This window comes from Balaenoptera musculus, chromosome 2 (assembly GCF_009873245.2).
Source record: "Balaenoptera musculus isolate JJ_BM4_2016_0621 chromosome 2, mBalMus1.pri.v3, whole genome shotgun sequence".
Lineage (NCBI taxonomy): Eukaryota > Metazoa > Chordata > Mammalia > Artiodactyla > Balaenopteridae > Balaenoptera > Balaenoptera musculus.
Genome location: NC_045786.1, coordinates 102,148,503 through 102,168,335, shown reverse-complemented (window position 1 = coordinate 102,168,335; position 19,833 = coordinate 102,148,503). Strand labels below are relative to the sequence as shown.

The 19,833-nt window shown below is 50.1% G+C and overlaps 1 protein-coding gene and 1 long non-coding RNA gene across 2 annotated transcripts; one reads left to right on the top strand and one right to left on the bottom strand.

Annotated features, from left to right (window-relative positions):
- The first annotated feature begins 1,104 nt into the window (after positions 1–1,104).
- LOC118890763 lies at positions 1,105–1,729 on the top strand. Its single transcript, XR_005018824.1, has 2 exons — positions 1,105–1,369; positions 1,698–1,729. It is a non-coding gene; the product is annotated as an uncharacterized LOC118890763 (long non-coding RNA).
- A 5,375-nt stretch (positions 1,730–7,104) lies between these two features.
- Positions 7,105–15,510, bottom strand: PCK2 (phosphoenolpyruvate carboxykinase 2, mitochondrial). Its single transcript, XM_036843815.1, has 10 exons — positions 15,313–15,510; positions 12,949–13,194; positions 12,330–12,514; positions 12,040–12,243; positions 11,485–11,672; positions 10,991–11,153; positions 10,489–10,707; positions 8,396–8,533; positions 8,002–8,097; positions 7,105–7,766 (listed from the first exon to the last, which is right to left on the bottom strand). The coding sequence occupies exons 1-10, from the start codon at positions 15,339–15,341 to the stop codon at positions 7,312–7,314; spliced, it is 1,923 nt and encodes a 640-aa protein (XP_036699710.1). The 5' UTR covers positions 15,342–15,510; the 3' UTR covers positions 7,105–7,311.
- Positions 15,511–19,833: the final 4,323 nt, after the last annotated feature.

The following is a 19,833-nucleotide window of genomic DNA, read 5'->3' as shown; positions in this document are numbered from 1 at the left end:
TCTGTCCTTGGGGTGCTTCTCCGCTCCGGGCCGCTGGTCCAGGGTGTGCACGCGCGGCGCCTCCTACCCCCTCCTCCGGGTTTATGAGTAACCCGGCTGAGTCCAAGGCCAGGACTTGTGTACCTTGGGATCCTCGCCCGTGCTGGGTGGGGTGGCGGGGGTGGGTCGAGCGACCGTGCCGGGAGCATAGGCCCAGGGTCCAAGCTTCACCTCAGCGCCCCCAGCCCGCACTCTCCTAGAAGTGCTGCGCAGGGGAGCGGGGGCCCTTGGATTCCCTGGCATCTCCTTCTGGGGCTCGCTCTCCCTCGGAGGGAGAGGGTGTGGTTAGTCCTTCGGGTGATGCCTCCTGGTTTCTAGATCGCTAGATCGGACCTTAGTATCTGTGGTCACCAGGGCGGCTTCAGGGGCCCACACTTGCCTTAATATTCTGCTGTCACCCTTTGAAATTCTTAAAAGTCTTTGAGCAAGCGCCCCACATTTTCCTCTTGCTCTGGGCTCTACTAATTATGTAGCCGGCTCTGCCAGTCAGCCATCTCCTATTGCCAGGTTACTTAGTATCTGCCCTATAGTATTGTCTCAATAAATCTTAGCTTTATTTAGAAATAAATAAATTCTAAATTTATAAATTATAAAATAATTGTAAATTATAAATCACAGAATCTTAGGACTCTGGTTTCTGGGTTGTCCAGCCTGGAAAATCTGGAATCATTTTCCAAAATGATCTTTCCCTCCTCTTTGCCCTTTTAATTCAGTTCTTCAAGTCCTATGGATTCTCAGCTGATTTGTTGAGGTGGTTTTTCAGGGTCATCACCCAACATCAAATTTTCATTATTTCACGCCTCTCCTAGTTAGTTGGTCTGCTAGAAGTATTCTTCTCTAATAGCATTTAGTACTTAAGAACCTACAAATGGTTCACTATTGTTTATTGTTTCAAATACAAACTTCCAAACCTGGTTGTCTTTTTTGCTAGCCTCATTTTTTTGTTACTTCTGCCAAGCAAATATGGCCATAAATTCCTTGCTTGTTTCCCCCTCTGCACCTTCGCAGGAGAATTTCTTATCTGGGGGAAGCTTTATCTCTACCAGTCAGACTCCCTTCCTTATGACCCAGTGGTGTCACTTCTAAGAAATCTAGCCCTGACCTCTATGCTAAGTCTAGCATAAATGTTTATGTTCAGCAGAGCAATTATTGATAGTAGTAAAACACTGGAAACAAAATAGATCCAAACACACTGCTACGGGATGGGATTGGTTAAATAAATGATGGTCCATATGGTAGACAAAAATGCCAGGTAGCCATTAAAATGATGTAGTCTTCTATTTTTACACTGTGGGAAATTGTGCAAGTTACATTTTTAGGTTTAAAAAAGGTGGTAGGGCTTCCCTGGTGGCGCAGCGGTTAAGAATCTGCCTGCCGATGCAGGGGACACGGGTTCGAGCCCTGGCCCGGGAGGATCCCACATGCCGCGGAGCAACTAAGCCCGTGCCAGGCTCTAGAGCCCGCAAGCCACAACTACTGAAGCCTACGCGCCTAGAGCCCGTGCTCCGCAGCAAGAGAAGCCACGACAATGAGAAGCCCGCGCACCGCAACAAAGAGTAGCCCCCGCTCACCCCAACTAGAGAAAGCCCGCACACAGCAACGAAGACCCAACGCAGCCAATAAATAAATAAATAAAGTTTATTAAAAAAAAAAAAAAGGTGGTAGTTCTTCTGGTGACATGTGGTGGATGCAAAAACAATATGGTTTAAATTTGCATTTAAAAAGTATAAAAATACCTGGGCTCATTACATCATTAAACAAATAATAAAATGGAGAAGGCCTTGCATGAACTAATGACAAAGATACAGTATGAACAAAGCATCATGGTTAACACAATTCGACCACCTGAAGTCCACAGAAAACAAAAACTTCTGTTAAACTCATCTTAACTCATTTTTATTATTTATTTTAAAAATTTTAAAATAAATTATTTATTTTTGGCTGCGTTGGGTCTTCATTGCTGCACACGGGTTTTCGCTAGTTACGGCTAGCGGGGTCTGCTCTTCGTTGCAGTGCGCGGGCTTCTCATTGTCGTGGCTTCTCTTGTTGCAGAGCACGGGCTCTAGGCGCGTGGGCTTCAGTAGTTGTGGCTTGCAGGCTCTAGAGCTCAGGCTCAGTAGTTGTGGCACACGGGCTTAGTTACTCTGCAGCATGTGGGATCTTCCCAGACCAGGGCTCGAACCCGTGTCCCTTGCATTGGCAGGCGGATTCTTAACCACTGCGCCACCATGGAAGCCCTTAACTCATTTTTAAATTAACCTCTTTCCGCTTCTCCTCCTTAGCTTACAAATCCTTTTACTTTACAAATGCAGTTTAAAACTGAATAAAATCTAAATTCAAGCCTTTGAAACATGGAATTTGTATACTATTGAATAAGACATTTAAAAGTCATGGTAAGTGTTACAAAGAAAAATCTAAGGTTTTATGGCCAAAGCGAGTCTTTAACATCAAATGCTAAAGAATATAGGATTTCATCTCTGGACCCATTGGTTGATTTTTGAATGTAAAAAAGATTTTTAAGCCTATGAAGTTGATATATCACTTGTGACTTACATTATTTAAAAAATGTATATGAGCTTTTATATGTTAGGCTATACTATGTGTTTCATTGAAAGACAATGGCGTTTCTTTAAAAATAATGAAGTCATTTTGATAAAGTTTATTGGCCTTCCCTCTCATGATTTTGAAATTTGGCATGTTGCTTGGTGACAATTTGTAAGTGCTTTTCATTTGGGCAGCCTCCACTCTCCCCAGCTACACTTAAAGCCACTTGAAGCCACAGAGAGGTTTTCTACCTTTAGCACCCATTTTAGGACTGGTTCTAGTAACTGCTCTGTACATGTCAGCTAGTTGACTTCCCATCTGACCTGCCTTGGGCTGTTCCCAGCTCATTAGCATCTCCACCAGGGGGCGGGCTGAGCTTGAGAGGAGAGAAGGAAAGCAAATATTTCTTTCTCTGGCTACCCCTGTGCTCTCTCTCCCCAGTCCCAGTTCCCAGCCTGGTGACTGCACAGAGCTCCTGGGACACGTGTACAGCTTCAGGCAACACAAGGGAAAGTTCTGTCTTCCGAAGTGACGGATGACGTGTGTTTATAACTTATCTTCTTGCAGCACGTTCGATGTAGAAGGAACGGGGGAAGTATGCTAATTTGCCCAGGACTTAAAATGTGTTGACTATAAAGAAATTGAGTGATTATGGGATTTCTAATACTCTTGTCTCCTATGTCCTTGGGAACCAGATTTTTTTGTGTGGTGATAGGAGTTACAGATGTGATATAGAATTTAAAAACCCTTTAGCCCTGAGTTTGAATAGGAACTATCAGTATGAACCCATGAGGTGTTTTATCTTCCTACCCCTATTCACTGAAAAGATCTAGAAACAATCTAGTAGCAATAAACACTCCTACCACCTAAATCTTAAAATACCATTTCCCATGGAAAGAAACCAGAGCTTGGGGTAATGGTTGATTCCAGGTCTGGGGTAGGAAACATACAAGATGAGCATGGAACAACTTACCATTCCAGGTCGCAAAGAAGCCAGTAAACATTATCAGGGTAATGTCAAAAGGACTCAGGAGCCAAGCTTATGGCCAAAGATGGGATAATTTGAGCATTATAAGGATAATTTAATAAACATTAAGTATGTTTAAAGCCATGAGTTCATAATGGGTGTGTGTGTGTGTTACTAATTGGTCATCTTTTTGAAGAATGATATGAAGCCAAATCATTATTTTGAAGATGGTAAATAAAGGAAAAGAATCAAGCAGTTACTTGCTGTTCTTATATAAACTGTATCTTTGAGTAATGAAATAGAAGATAAAAGGAGTGTCCCTTTATAAAATTATTCCAACTATTATGACAGAGTTTGAGTAGAGCTGATTTGAAATCCCTAATAAATGAATGAATCTAGGCATTGAGCATCTAGGCCTGGATTCTTCAATGGTTAAACTGAAGGAAAATTAAAGAGTGGAGGGGGAACCTGTAGATTGAAAGTGACTTAAAGGGCATATAAATTTTTCTTAAATGTGCAAGACTAAACTATAATGTCTAGGGATCTGGATTTGGGTAATACAACTCCAGGGGAAAAGAAAAAAAAAAACAAGGATGTGACTATCATGAACCATGGTGTCCATTTCCACCAGGAAGGAGGGGCTGTGATGAAGATGAGGAGCATGGCAAGGGGGCAGGGGGGGGCTTTTAGTGTTTGTTTGGCAAAGTTGTTTCTTTTTCTGGGTAATGGTTTCAAGGTTGTTCCATTTATATTAGCTTATTAAGCTATACTTTTGTTTTGTATGGTCTTCTTTATCTGTGTTTTATTTTGAAATAAAAAGATTAACTAAAATGTGTTAACTATGTTTTATCATTTATCTGGAGCTGCAGGGCATGGAGCCCAATTTTATTCTAATTGACAGAATCATTTTTACTGGGGTTTTTCCAGACTTTTTTTTTTTTTAATTTTTAAATTGAGGTGTAGTTGATTTACAATGTTGTGTTAGTTTCAGGTGTATAGCACAGCGATTCAGATACGTGTGTGTGTATTCTTTTTCAGACTCTTTCCTTTTATAGGTTATTACAAAATATTGAGTATAGTTCCCTGTGCTATACAGTAGGTCCTTGTTGGTTATGTATTTTATATATAGTAGTGTGTATATGTTAATCCCATCCTCCTTATTTATCCCTTCCCCCCTACTCCCCAACCTTACCCTTTGGTAACCATAAGTTTTCTGTGTGTGGGTCTATTTCTGTTTTGTAAATAAGTTCATTTGTATCTTTTTTTTTTTTTTCAGATTCCACATATAAGCGGTATTATATGATGTTTGTGTTTCTCTGTCTGACTTACTTCACTTAGTATGATAATCTCTAGGTCCATCCATGTTGCTGCAAATGGCATTATTTCATTCTTTTTTATGGCTAATATTCCATTGTATATATGTGACACATCTTTTCTCCATTCATCTGTCGATGGACATTTAGGTTGCTTCCATGTTTTTGTTTTTTTTTTTAATTTTTTATTTATTTGTTTATTTATTTTTGGCTGTGTTGGGTCTTCGTTTCTGTGCGAGGGCTTTCTCTAATTGCGGCAAGTGGGGCCACTCTTCATCGCGGTGCGCGGGCCTCTCACTATCGCGGCCTCTCGTTGCGGATCACAGGCTCCAGATGCACAGGCTCAGTAGTTGTGTCTCACGGGCCTAGTTGCTCCGCGGCATGTGGGATCTTCCCAGACCAGGGCTCGAACCCGTGTCCCCTGCATTGGCAGGCGGATTCTCAACCACTGCACCACCAGGGAAGCCCCTGCTTCCATGTCTTGGCTATTGTAAATAGTGCTGCAATGAACATTGGGGTGCCTGTATCCTTTTGAATTCTAGTTTTCTCTGGATATATGCCCAGGAGTGGGATTGCTGGATCATATGGTAACTCTATTTTTAGTTTTTTAAGGCGCTTCCATACTGTTCTCCATAGTGGCTGCACCAATTTATATTCCTACCAATAGTGTAGGAGGGTTCTTTTTTCTCCACACCCTCTCCAGCATTTATTGTTTGTAGACTTTTTGATAATAGCCATTCTAACCGGTATGAGGTGTTACCCCATTGTAGTTTCGTTTGCATTTCTCTAATAATTAGTGAAGTTGAGCACTTTTTCATGTGCCTGTTGGCCAGCTGTAAGCTGTATGTCTTCTTTGGAGAAACAAAATCTTTTCTTTTTTTTTTTTTTTTTGGTTGTGCCACGCGGCATGCAGGACCTTAGTTCCCCGACCAGGGATCGAACCCGTGCCCCTTGCCGTGGAAGCGCGGAGTCTTAACGACTGGACCTCCAGGGAAGTCCCCAAAATCATTTTTAAGGCTAACACCTTCCTACCCCCTGTGCATTTACTTACCAGAGAGGTGTCTGGAACCCCAGTTCCCTGCCTCTTACCAGGAAGGACTTATTTCCAAACCTATTTTTCTTTCTCCTCTAAATTGTATTTACATTGCTTGTTTTCCTTTTCAACTGTGGAGCCAGCAATGTATAACATATGCCTACGGGGCCCACTCTAATCAGTGTAGAGCGGAAAGGTGAGGACAGCTAACATATATTAAATGGTTATTCCTTGTCAGGCATAGTTCTGAGTGCCTGGCTTCACTGACTCTTAATCCAAACAACACTGTTAGATGTAGGCACATCCCCATTTTACAGCTGAAGAAACTGAGAGGCACCCCTGGCCTGAGTCTACTAGGTGCCTAACATCTATACTATGCTGCCTCTGATCATATTGTTTCAGTTATCACATGCTATTTATGAAGCTGAGGATTTGGCTAGGTATTTTTAAGTGCAGTGGACTCCACTGCTGTGTTTTAGCATGTGATCCACTCTGACCTTTAGATTCTTTTCTGCTCTTAGACATTATAACTGGTTATTGGCTGTTTTCTATGAGAACACTTGGTGTTTCCTCCTCCAGTGTTTTCTTCTGAGGGAATTCCCCGTTTTATTATTCCCATTTTTAAAATGGTAATTTTTATTTTGTTAAAATTTGTCCTGATTTTCTGGGTACATACTTCCCTCGTACCCATCTCAGTTTATACATTCACTCAGCCTGATCCAGATCACGGGTTAAGTTATTCTCAGCTGACACCCCTGAACAGCACCTGGCACACAGAAGGTACTATGGAAGCTGCCTTAATATTGAATAAGCTTTCATGAATACTTTGTGGGTCTCAATTTCAGGTCAGGCAGGAGGAAGAACAGGTTTGACAATGGAACTGCTTCACTGGTGAGTGGGGTTATAGAGGCTTCTGTGTCTCTGATGGGAGACTGGGAATTTTAGGCCTGGAGGCTGTACTGAGCAGCTCACAGAGGCCGCACCTTTTTAAGACCTCAGGACATGAGTAGTTACTGCTTTCTCCCAGCAATTCCTACTCAGTGGCTCGGTGGTAGAGATGCCTGTGAGACAGGTCCTTATACCACCAGGCTGTGCCAGGCCAGGCTGCACTGGGACACCAGCTACTTGGAAGGGTTGGAAGAAGATGGTGAGATTGGTGTTAAAGGGAAGCCTGTGAAGACAGGCAGGAAATGAAAACAGCACAGATGTTATATTAAATAAATGAGCATCTCATTATTGGGCAGCATGTGGGGGAAGGTCTGTGGCCTGGTCTCATGGCACCCAGAAGATGATAGTTATGTCAAGTTGCTCATATTTTCCGCAAGTTTGGTAGCTGGCTTATTCCTGGGAGGGTTGGAGCGGGTGTGGCGGGGGGCGGGGGGGGGGCATGCTCTCTCGCTAGCTGTAGCCTCAGGTCACATTCTGCGCACACGTCCCTCCAGGGCCTCCAGCTCAGCCACCACCTCCTTGGGCAGATCCTGGTTGACCTGCTCTGTCAGGTAGCTCCGAATGTCACGAACCTCCTGTTCCCAGAAGTCCTTGGGGAGCGAGAACAGCTGGGTGGTGTCTATGGCTCCCAGGCCGCTGAGATCCAAGGCACCTTCCTTTGGCACCAGCCCAATGGGCGTTTCTTGGGCACTGTCCTCCCCCTCTAGCCGCCGGCAGATCCAGTCTAGCACCCGAGCATTCTCTCCAAAGCCTGGCCACAGGAAGTGGCCTGCCTCATCGCGCCGGAACCAGTTGACATGGAAGATGCGGGGCAGCCGGGCCCCTTTGAGGCCCTCCATGCTCAGCCAGTGTTCAAGGTAGCGCCCAAAGTTGTAGCCAAAAAAGGGCCGCATGGCAAATGGGTCGTGCATGATGACCTTCCCTGGGGAGGGGAGCAGGAAGGGTAAGGAACCTCCCTTCTTACTGGAGAAGAGAAAGGTACCCCGCCTCCAGCCGGAGGAAGCTGTGAAATGTTGGCGGTTCTGGAACATCCTCGAGACAGGATGAGGGGAAGGGAATGGGGAAAAGATATACATGTGGGAAGGGGTGGGCAGGAGGAAGGTCTGGTTCAGGAAGGGAGAGAAGAGGCAAGCTGGGCACACAGGAGTGGAACTCACCTTTGTGTTCAGCCGCGGCAGTGGCCTCCGAGCGCATGGCGCTGCCCACAAACACCCCATGGCGCCAGTTGAAGGCCTCATATACCAGGGGGACTCCTGGGACACCAGTGCACATGGTCAAAGGCAGCCCTTATCTTTGTACGATCACTCCATCCCTTCTGGTGATCTTGACTCTTACTCTCTCTCTCCTAGGACCTCAGCTGCCCATGTTCAAACCCCATGCCTCCCCACTCCACCTCGATTTTGCATTCTCCAGGCGGGTGCTCTAGAGGCAGACAGCTGTAGTTGGCGATCCAGGCTTAGGCTCTCTGAGCTTTAAGTACAAGAGGGAGGCGGGCCCTGACAGAGAGCCCAACCCTTAACCCAGATGGCATGGAGCCCACACGATGTTTACCTTTGGGTCTGCGGCCTCCAAAGATGATGGCGTCAATGGGGACACCCTCAGGGGCCTCCCAGGCGGGGTCTATGATGGGGCACTGGCGAGCCGGGGCACAAAAGCGAGAATTGGGATGTGCACAGGGCTCCTTGTCACCTGGCAGAGCAAATACAAATACTATCACTTCCAAGGGCACATCCACCCCCAATACACACAGACATTTGCAGACACTCTTGCACAGTTTCTTTTTGCCTCATCAGCTCCCCAAAATCTCGGGTTGGAGGTTGGTAAGGAGCAGGGAGAAGGGAGCCAGGACATCTCCCCTGAAGATCAGGTTATTTATCCATAATGGTACTGCCAGCTGAGCTATGGGAGAAAAGAGCGAGAGAGGAATTGGTGTTTAGCAGGACACTAATGTTTATGCCAAGCTACAGCCACTTGGCACTGAGCAGTGCTCAAGGGAATGGGGTTAAATATTGGCATAGGGTTATAATGGAAATTTCCCCCCAGGAACTCTTCTTTTAATTTATGGGATTATTATTTAAATAAACACTCAAACCTAAAGCAAAAACTGAGACAGGTCAGTATTTCAGACAACCGACTTTCTTCTTTGCTATTGTCTTTGTTGTCGTTGTGTTGTTTCTTCAGTTTACAGACAACTGACTTTGCATCAGCAAATAGCGGAAGACAGAATCTCCTGAGCTATCAGAATGCGAACAGGAACTGATTTTAAAGCTAGCGGGGTTTTGGTGGTTTCCCTGGGTCTGCTCAGACCCGGCTGGAGTGATAGGGCTTGAAGAATTCAGATGAGGACATAACCTGGGCAGTCATAACCTGAGGAGCCCAGGTCATTTGGCCCCTTCAGGTGTCTGGAGAGGAGTTGGGACCGAGTCAGTGGCATATATATAAAGCACCATCACGGGGGCCCTGAATGGACACAGTGCTTTCTCTGCCAGAGGTTACTGGTTGGACCTGGAGGGCAAGGAAGTCACGGAGCCAGTGCCCCCGCCCCCCTCTGACCCCCAGCTCCTGCCTCCACTTTCATGTGAGAACCATCCTTATGCTTCTCTCTTGCACTTTCATCAGCCCCCAGTTGAGGACCTAGCACAAGGTATTATTCTGAGAACTGAAGCTGGGCACAACATGCCCTCGTTACACCCCTGAATCCAGAGGTGATGAAAGGGTTGGGCAACTAGCCTGTGGCGAAATACGAAAGTTTCTTGGATTTCTCAGTTGGGTGGGGAGGCTAAGGAGGGCTTAATGATGGTGTTAGAGAAAATGAAGGATGATTAAATGAGGGGGGTGACTGCTAAGCCAGCCTGAAAAACTTGAATGTAGGCTTCAGTGACCACAGGCCACCCTCCCCTGCTAGGCTCCTCTTTGCTTCCACCCCTAGGTCTGGGCTCGCGGAATGCCAAAGGCCACTGAAAGCTGAAGGTCCAGAGTGCAGGGCTGGAGGAAGGGGCAGGGCTGCAGGGCACAAGGGAGTAATGACAGGGTTGAGAAACTAGCTTCTAGGAGAGGCTAAAGAGCTGGTCTGATTTTGTTCGGAAAGATTGGGGTGTATGTGTTGGAGGGGCAGGGGAAGGGTGAGGGTAACAATACTGGCCTTTAGACAATGGTTATTACGTGGGGAGTCGGGGTGGGGTGAGGGTCCAAGTGGCAGGGGTAGGGGTAGGCTTCTTCCTTCCTAATGGGTCAAACTTTATGACTGTGCTTTGAGTCCAATTCTTTCTGTAATAATTTCCAAGACACCCCCCCTTTAAAAATATCCAGCTTATATTAATTGAGAATTTACTACGTATTCGGCACTATGTTGAATCCTTTGCATGCATTATTTAATTTAACCCTCCAACACCTTATGAGATAGGTACTATGGTAACTACCCCCATTCATGTGATGGGGAAACTGAAGCTCAGGAGGTTAAGCGACTCAGCCAGGCCACAAACTGAACTGGGACGTGAACTGAGATCTTGCTTAGGGTTGCATAACTCCCTTTGAGTCCCAGAGGTCCTGGCAAATGGCTGCAGGTTGAGGAAAAGGCTTTTACATCATCAAGGTGCTGAGCCCTGGGGGCTGACTTACACCCCGCCCGCCCCCCGGCCCCATACCAGGTTTCCAGGGTTTGCCCAGCCAGGAGGTCACGGTGACGCCGGGTGAAAGAGGCTGGTCAATGCCCTCCCAGTATACGCCGCCATCGCTGGTCTCAGCCACGTTGGTGAAAAGGGTGTTACTCTGGATTGTGGCCATGGCATTGGGATTGGTGGTGGCAGAGGTGCCAGGGGCCACCCCAAAGAAGCCATTCTCAGGGTTGATGGCCCGGAGTCGACCTGTCAGGAGGAAAAGTGAAAAAACGGAAGGACTAACCAGGAAGAGTTGAGAGGTTCAGCCTCGGAAGGTCCTGCTCAGCCCCTCCTTGCCCTGAGCTGGACCCTAGATCTGAGGGGAAAGGTTTTGGCGTCTCCAGGGCGGCTGGGCTGCCAGGAGGCATGGGGGAGGGGTGGTTGTTCAGGAGAAGGTTCTCACTGACAAAGTTCACCCTGAGCAGCGGAGGCGAGAATCCTACACTCTGGTAAGAACCAGAGCAGCGAGTACGATCCAAGGGCCTCTCACCATCACTGTCAAACCTCATCCAGGCGATGTCATCCCCCACACACTCCACTCTCCAGCCTGGCAGTGCCGGCCGCATCATGGCCAGGTTTGTCTTGCCACAGGCGCTGGGGAAGGCAGCTGCCACATAGCGCTTCTTCCCCGCGGGGTTGGTGATACCCAGGATCTGCCAGGTGGGGAGAGGGAGCAAGGAAGAGGTCACCAGAGGTTAGGCATGGTCTGCATGGGAAGGACAGCTAGGGGTCAACAGGGAGGACCAATGTTTATTCATGAAACAGGTGCACTGCCTTGCTACAGGGCCTGGGGTGGCAGCAAGGGGAAGCCCACCCCCGCCCCCGACATTCAGCAGCCTCGGGCCAAAGCTTCGGGCATTTGCGCAGAGTCCCTGGTCCGCCAGTTGGGCACCTGGCAGTGGAGAGGCGAGGCTGAGGCTGACTGGCCAGGCCCTGCCCTTGGCCTGCCCCCCGAAGCTGCCCAGATCCTCACCAGGCCCTCACCAGCATGTGCTCCGCCAGCCAGCCCTCATCCCGGGCCAGCCGAGAGGCGATGCGAAGGGCAAAGCATTTCTTGCCCAGCAGGGAGTTGCCACCATAGCCGCTGCCGAAGGAGACGATCTCCCGCTCGTCGGGCACGTGGCCAATCAGGGTTTTCTCTGGGTTGCATGGCCACTGGCTCACCGGCTCCCCTGGGGACAATGGGGTCATGGAGCTGCTGGCAGGGGCATCAGGCACTGGGGTGTCAGGGGCCGGAGGGATCAGGGGGTGGCAGGAAAGACACTCGGCAGCAGTGGTGGTGTCAATGCGTAGCTAAGGCCTCCTACCTCATAATATGTATCAGCTCCCATGCCCCTATTCTTGGACATGGATAATTCACTCTTCTCAATCTTGAGCAAACTGCTTTGCCAACTCAGCCTCACCCCCAGCGCACTGCTGCCCTAGCTCTTGGGAATTCAGTATCTCACTAATCAGGATAGGTAGGATGCGGGATTCCCTCTGAGTACAAGCAGGCCTCTGTGTACCCCCACCCCCGCCCCGGGCAGAGCAGGTGCTCACCTTGCCCAGTCAGGGGCTGGCCCACGGAGTGCAGACACTTGACAAAGTCGCCATCTCCCAGGGCCTGAAGCACGGGCGTCCCCAGCCGGGTCATAATCCGCATGCTTGCCACCACGTAGGCGGAGTCCGTGAGCTGCACTCCGATGCGGGACAGTGGGGAGCCCACGGGACCCATGCTGAATGGCAGCACATACATGGTTCGGCCTGTGGAGGAAAACGCCACCTGGCTGAAGGGTTCCAACCTGTTTATTCCTTCAGTGCCCCTGCCTCTGTGTCCCTGCCCTGGTTACCTTGCATGCAGCCTGGAAACCTCTCATCCACGGCTTGCTGGAACTCAGCTGGGGACATCCAGTTGCCCAGCTGCCCACGGGCCCCGCCAGCCGGGAGGGGCACCGTGTCCCGTTGAGAAGGAGTTACAACCACCGTCTTGCTCTCTACTCGTGCCACATCCTTGGGGTCTGTGCGGGCCAGCCAGCTGGGGGAGAGCGGATATCAAGAAGATAGTGGCCAGTAGATCTCCCTCATCCCAGACCCACTCTTTCAAGTCCAACTTTGTCTCTAGGTCTTCCGTTGGCCTTATTTTTTCCCATCCATTTGCATCTCAGTTGCTTCCTCCAGATTTTGCCCCAGTCTAAGGGGTAGTTCCCTTGGCCCCAGTCCTGGCAAAAACTCACTGAACTTTTAAGTCAAAAAAAAAAAAAGCAAAGGCTTTTATTTGTATCAGCTTATTCACTTAACATAAAAATACAGACCAATCCCAATAATTCCTGATTGTTTCCTCCAAAGCTCCCATTCTCGCTCATTCCATTGGGATGGTCTACTTAAATTTGATTTCGTCTTGGTAAACCCAAAGTGGCCTCCGTCCCCACAGCTGCCCCCATCTCGCAGGTTGCTGGGCTCAGGGCTTACCAGTTGTTGTACTTTGGGAGCTTTCGGATGAGTCCCTGCTGTTCCAGCAGGGTTAGTGTGGCAGTGTTTTCTGCCTCGGTCCCATCACAGATGTGGATGCTCTCTGGTTGGCACAGGCGGGCACTGTTTTCCACGAAGTCTCGAACCCTAGCAGGCAGCTGGCCCAGGTCTCCACTCAGTACTCGCAGGGTCTGGATACTGCGCCGTGAAGGCCAGCCCCAGGGGCTCAGCCCATGCCATCTAAGCCTGCGAGAGAAGAAACAGAGAAGTAATGGGCCAGGTGTTCTCGTGGAAGATGGGCAAGTCAAGGGGACAGAAAGCTGGGCTGCTGGGGATGTGCTAAAGTAGGTCTGAACAGGCACCATGATGAGGTCGGAATAGGTAAGGAAGATGGGTTCAGGCCATGTCTGTCTTGTGGCCGTTATGAGTCTTAGTGAGGGTGTCTCCTGATTAGCAAGGGACAGGTATCACCAAATGAGCATAACGACACATGCCTGGCTGTGTGGCTGTATGTATAAGGCATGCTGATGTTATTGTAGGCTTAGCTCATGCCAATTTTTTACTATGTCTGGTCAATGTTTGGAAGTGAGCAGGTGTCCTATGGCCCAAATGTCAGTAAACTGTGCCCAGTTGACAGCTTCATGTGGCTGGTGTCCTTTTCATTCTCAAGTATAGTTTTTATAAGTCAAAAAGGCAGCTGTTTTCATTCTTTTCTTCTGATGTGCATGCTGTTAAGACTGTGAAAGCCTCAAGCAGAGGACTAGGTCTTTGAGATGGTAAGTCCCAGGTTTCTAGATTTGGGCCCTTGCACAGAGAGTGGGTGATTGGATGTCAGGGTTCCAGGCACTGGATCTGCGGTTGCCCACCTGGGCCAACAAGGATTGCATAAAGTGCTGCCACTGGGTAGGTATTTTTGAACTGTGTGGAAGGCTGACTGTTGGAGAATGTCACTGGCTGGGGTGCATGCCCCAATTCTTAGAACAGGGTCCCTGGAGTCCGTCCCTTCACACCCCTAGGAGAGGGAAAAGTAAGGTCTGCTCCAGTTGGCCTGGACCCAGGATGGAGTGACCCAGAGAGAGCAAAGGCCAAGAGAGAGAAGCTGTCTTCCTCTTAATGCCAGGGCCTTGCCGGTCAGAAACTGTGCTCCACATGCCCAGCACTGCATGACCCTGTCCCTCCCTTGGCTCTCTTTCCTAGAGAACACATGCCTAGAACTTTGGCTCTTGGTGGTGGGGTGGAACATTAGACTGCAGAGCGCTCAGACTCACAGGGAATAAGCCTGGGGAAGGGAGGACGCTCAGACCGTGAATGTGGGAGCTGGGCGGCTTCACTGGGCAGGGCAGGGTGGAAACCCAGTGTGGCCCCAGGGGCAGAGGTGGAAGCCTCCTGGGGCCTGGTTCTGTTCCCCCTCAGAGAGGAATTTCCCCCGAGCATTAATTTTAAAGGCAGACAGCCTTGGGGAGAACCTGTCTCCTCAGGGAGGCTGGCTCAGGAAGTCTCCTGGGAAGCTCCCTCCCCCACTCCCCCCACCCCAGCCTCCTGAGTAGGACCTTCTCCTTTTCCCCTTCTCCAGAGACCACCCACAAGGGCTGGCCAAGTGGAACCAGCTGTGGGAGAGACAGAGGGTCAGCTCAGACCCTGGGACAAAAGCTGAAAAGGGAGGCTACAGAGGGAAGACAGGAAGCTGTGAAAACGGGGAGAGGGCAGACAAGCAGGACCTAGGGGTTCCCGTCCTGGACAGGGGAGGAAGCCAGCCAGGTAAGAATGAAGGCAACTTGGCCCCCTCTTCCACCTTGCCGCCCTCCTTTCCCGGGCCCCAGGCCCCTCTGGCTGTGCTGGGCTTCCCGCCAGGTTCGTCTGCCAGGATCCAGTCGTGGGGAGGCTGCGGAATGGCTGTTTACCTTCTACCTTCTTTAGGGAGCTCTGAGCTCAATCCCCAGGGGCTCATGCACCCTTGACCCCAAGGCCCTACTGCTCCTCACCGCAACCTGGGGCACAAGCGCTACATCTGTAAAGCAAAAGAGGAGACACGGAAAGCGGGCCCAGCGAGGACGAGCGAGGAGGGGAAAGGAAGTTCTGAGGGTGGCAGAGAGAGACGGTGTGGTCAGAGACCAGCAAAGCGGGGGGTAGGGGTGGGGTGGGGACGGAAACCGAGAGACCCGGAGCGGCTGAGGCCGCCCCGATCTCCAGCGAGACGCACGACCCGAGAGGCCGTGGATCCAGACGCACTCGCCACCTGCCCGCCTCCTCCTCCTCGGAGGCGAAACCAGGCAGAGGAGGGCGAGCAGGAGAACGCAAATGGCAGCCCCGAGGGGGCAAGCGCGGCGGAAGGTGCGGGTCGGCCCCGGACTGGGGGTCACTCACCGCAGGCCGGGGCGGTACACAGCGGCCATGGCACCTGGGCGGGGGTTGCGGGGTGGCCGCGCGAACGGAGCGGAGCCGGGGAGACAAGGAAGGCGGGGAAGGAGGGAGCGCGGCGCAGAGAGCGGGAGCTCAGGCTAGGCAGGAGGCGCTTAAAAAGGAGGAGGGCGGGCGAAGGGGCGGGACCCAGCAGGGCCGGCGCGACCCTCTCTCCGCCGGGTGCTCCAGCCCCAGGTCAGCCCAGCCATGGCCCCACCTCCTGCATCTTAGCCCCCAAACCCTTGTCTCCCATTGGAGGATTGGGTCCTCTCCTCGGCTCCCTCCTCCCCGAGGCCCCGCCCCACCGCTACGCCTCGCCCCCCTGCACATGATGTAACTTTGAGGACTCTTGCTCCCGGGAGAGAGCGACTGGGAGACTTTGGGTGACAAACAAGCTAAGAACAAGGGGAGGGGCCATGGGCTGGAGCCCACAGGGCGCTGGAAGTCTAGAAGCCGGGGGCTGGGCATTGCCTCCCCCTTCTTCCTGGGGCTTGGGCGCTCTGAGCCCAGGCTCTTCTGTTGTCCAGGGCCCTAATGCCATGGTTCCCTCAGTCCCCAACTCCCAAATCCCTGTTTCTTCTCCCCGTGATGAGGGCTCTCTTCTGCCTTACCGTGAAGTGGTGATGTCTCTCCACCCCAGAATCTCTTCTTTGGGCCTCTGGCCTGGTCATTCTCTCCACATTCCCCTGGAGAATGCATCTGCCCCACCCAACCACCACCACAAAGTCCTCTGGTAATTTCTCAAGTTACGTCTCCAGCCAGACATCTCTCTTCAGCTTGAGACCATGGGTATCACCCCAAAGGCCATAGCACCTCAAACTCAACGTGGCTATGGTAAGCATCGGCCCAACATCCACTCCCCCTTTCTGGTAATAGCACCCTGATGTTCCTTTGGGGAACCACCTCCTCAGTCTGTGTGGTCTTGTGGGTCTCCTAGCAGTGTGCTCTCAGCTTGGCCAATTTGTGTGTCCGTCACTCTGGCCACAGCCAGTGGAAATGTTCAGGAATGGGCATGAGGTCTCTCTCTGGGGCTTTTTCTGTCAACTTTCAAAATGAGATCTCCTGCTGGGGTTGCTGGGCTGGTAGAACCTAAGCCTGATGCTGCTGGGTGTCAGCTTGGCCCTGCAAAGCAGGAACCTGTCTGAGATGGAAACCAGCCTAGAGGAAGCAGGCTGAGGGATGGAGAGTGACAGATTCCTAATTCTGGGTATAGGAGTCAATAAATTTCTTCTCTTGCTCAAGCTAATTTCAAGTGGACTTCTGCTATTTGCAACAGAAACAACCCTAATTCTCAGATTTCTCAGAGTTCTCTACTGGAACATAATGGGACAAAAGAGCTGGCCTCCAGCCTTGGGCTTGCTGCTGACCCTCATCTCTTCCACCCAGGCTCCATCCTGGACTCAACCTCATGTGTATGTATTTGGGACTCTTCCCTCCAGTCCCTACATCCAAACTCTGTTCATACCCACTCCACTGCAAACAGTTCCTCTTTGGTCACTCTCTGGGCCTAAAGATGTGCACACTGGTGGCATCATGGCCAAGCTATTGAAGGTCATCATCTCTTCTGTGATCCTGCACCTGCTCTCATGGTTCCCTATCTCAGCAAATGGCACCACTATCTAGCCATTGCCCTAGAGGAACCTGAATCAGTCTAGACTATTCCTTTCTTATCGTCCAGTCAGACACCAGGAACTTTGGATTTGTATTTCACAATTAGCTCTCAAGTCTGTGTCTGTTTCCCCTGGCCACTGCCTTAGTTCAGGGTTTATCTCTCACTTGGCTTCAAACAATAGCTTCCAAGCACCTTCTTGGCCTCCCACCTCTCCAAATGCCACCCCCTCTCCCTCCCACCAAGTTATTCTCCAAACTCGGTGCATAAGTTCACTTTGGAAAATTAAGAGAGAGGAATATTTATTGTATGGACAGCAGGTGCCAGGCTCTGAGCCAGTAGCTTTACATGCATAATCTCATTCAGTTTCACAATAGCCCTGTTTTACCAATGTGGACACTGAGGCTTAGAGGTTGTCATTTCTTCAAAGTCACACAGCTGATCAGCAGGAGAAATGGAATCTGAATCCAAGTCTTTCTGACTCTAATTACCAAGTTTTTTTTTTCCCCCCTGCAATCCTATACTGTCTCCTTGATTTGTCCTTAAGGAAAAAATGAGATCATGTCACTCTTAGGCTTAAAATTCCTTCAAGGCTTCCTACTACATGGCAACTGATGTCCTTCATAACCTGGTTCCCATTTATCCAATGGTATCACCCCCACCTCCCTGCTTGCTGCCTTCTCTCCTATATACCAAACTCTGCAGTTCCCAGAGCACTTCTGTGAACCTTTCTGCCCTTCAGATTTAAATTAAACATCACCTTCTGTGTGAAGGTCAGTGTGCCCCTTAGAATTAACATCTGTCTCATCTGTGTTGGTTCAATACTGTGTACATACCTATATTTTTAAATTAATCACACTTTATTGTAGTTGTTTTTGTATCTCTGTAATCCTCACTGGAGTGTTAGCTACTTGAAAAAAGGACCCAAATTTCATTTTATTTTTTAAATATTTATTTATTTATTTTTGGCGGTGTCGGGTCTTAGTTGCGGCATGCGGGCTCTTCGTTGTGGTGAGCAGGCTTCTCTTTAGTTGTGGCACACGGGCTCCAGAGTGTGTGGGCTCTGTAGTTGCGGCATGCAGGCTCACTAGTTGTGGCACAAGGGCTGAGTTGCCCCACGGCACGTGGGATCTTAGTTCCCCGATCGATCTGGGATCGAATCCACATCCCCTGCATTGGAAGGCGGATTCTTAACCACTGGACCACCAGGGAAGTTCCAAAAGGACCCAAATTTTAGTCTTCTTTTTATTCTAGCTCCTAGCAGAATCTGGCCCATAATAATTAGGCACTTAATCAACATTGGTGGAGTGAAAGAATGAATGAATCCCACATTTCTTTTTTTTTTTTTTAAATTATTATTTATTTATTTATTTATTTTTTTGGCTCTGTTGGGTCTTCGTTTCTGTGCGAGGGCTTTCTCTAGTTGCGGCAAGCGGGGCCACTCTTCATCGCGGTGCGCAGGCCTCTCACTATTGTGGCCTCTTTTGTTGCGGAGCACAGGCTCCAGACACGCAGGCTCAGTAGTTGTGGCTCACGGGCCTAGCTGCTCCACGGCATGTGGGATCTTACCAGACCAGGTCTCAAACCCGTGTCCCCTGCATTAGCAGGCAGATTCTCAACCACTGCGCCACCAGGGATGCCCGAATCCCACATTTCTAATCCCCCGCCATTCTTCCTTAGCTTTAGGCAGACTGAGCAAGGGGCTCCCTTGAGGGTTTCCTTATCCGATTCCCCTTATCCGCCTCACAGTTTCGCTCAGTTCTCTAGCCCTCCTCCTAGCCTGGTCCACCAGCTGGCCTAGTGTCCGCGGCCACCACCAGGGGGCAGGGTGTGACCAGCCTTGCCTTGGTCTGCATTTTCTGATCCCCAGGGCCCTCTGGATCAGCCCTTGGATGTCTCACAGACCCGCTGCAGTGGATGCTGGGGAGTGTGGCCCAGAACCCCCTTCAGGATCATGGCATTCATTGAAACTGAGCAGGACCCCGTGGGGCCCTCCCAGGTACAAATCCTTTTTGTGTCCCCGGTTTCTTAGTTGTAGGAAAAAGGCTTCAGCCTCGTAGACCTTCCCCGAGTACCAAAGGGCAGATTCAAACAGTTACTAATCAGGGAGGGGAGGTAAGGCAGAAACAGAGGAGGAACAGTCAAGAAACAATAGTGCGGCGATAAAGCAGGGTCCTGGTTCCTCCTCAAGGGATATACATAACTATATCTTTGAGCTCTTCTGCAGGAACTAACGCCCCCACCCAGGTGAAGAATGGTAACTTCAGGCTGAGCACAAGATCCTTGGAACACTGCCCTGTTATCTCACCACCAACCAGTCAGAAGAAAAGTCACATACCCTGCAGCTCCCACCCCAGATTTTGCCCATAAAAACTCCCAGAAAACCACTGGGAAGTTTGAGGTTTTTGAGCCCAAGCCACCCGTTCTCCTTGCTTGGCCCTGCAATAAACCTTTCTCTACTCCAAACTCCAACGTTTCAGTTTGTTTGGCCTCACTGTGCGTTGTTGGGCACGCGAACGTGTGTTCAGTAACAGGGGCAGGGTGTGACCAGTTTTGCCTTAGTTTGCGTTTTGTCCTCCCCAGGGCCTTCTGGGCCCAGCCATTGGACATCTCACAGACCCCCTGCAGTGGGTGCTGTGGCGTGCTGCCCAGATGCCCCCTTCAGGATCATGTCCCAGCCGCTGAGTGTTGGCTGCTGATGGTGCAAAGCTGAGCACTTCCCCAAGCACCACCTATGGCTGAAGGGAGCTGTCTTGCCAAATGCCCCCTTTCCTGGGGCAGCTGGTGTCCAATGACTGGTTGATGCAGGGCTCCAAAGTCCTGGCCCCCTTGCCTCAATTTGGGACACTCTGAAGGTCCATCCTAGCTCCAGAGCT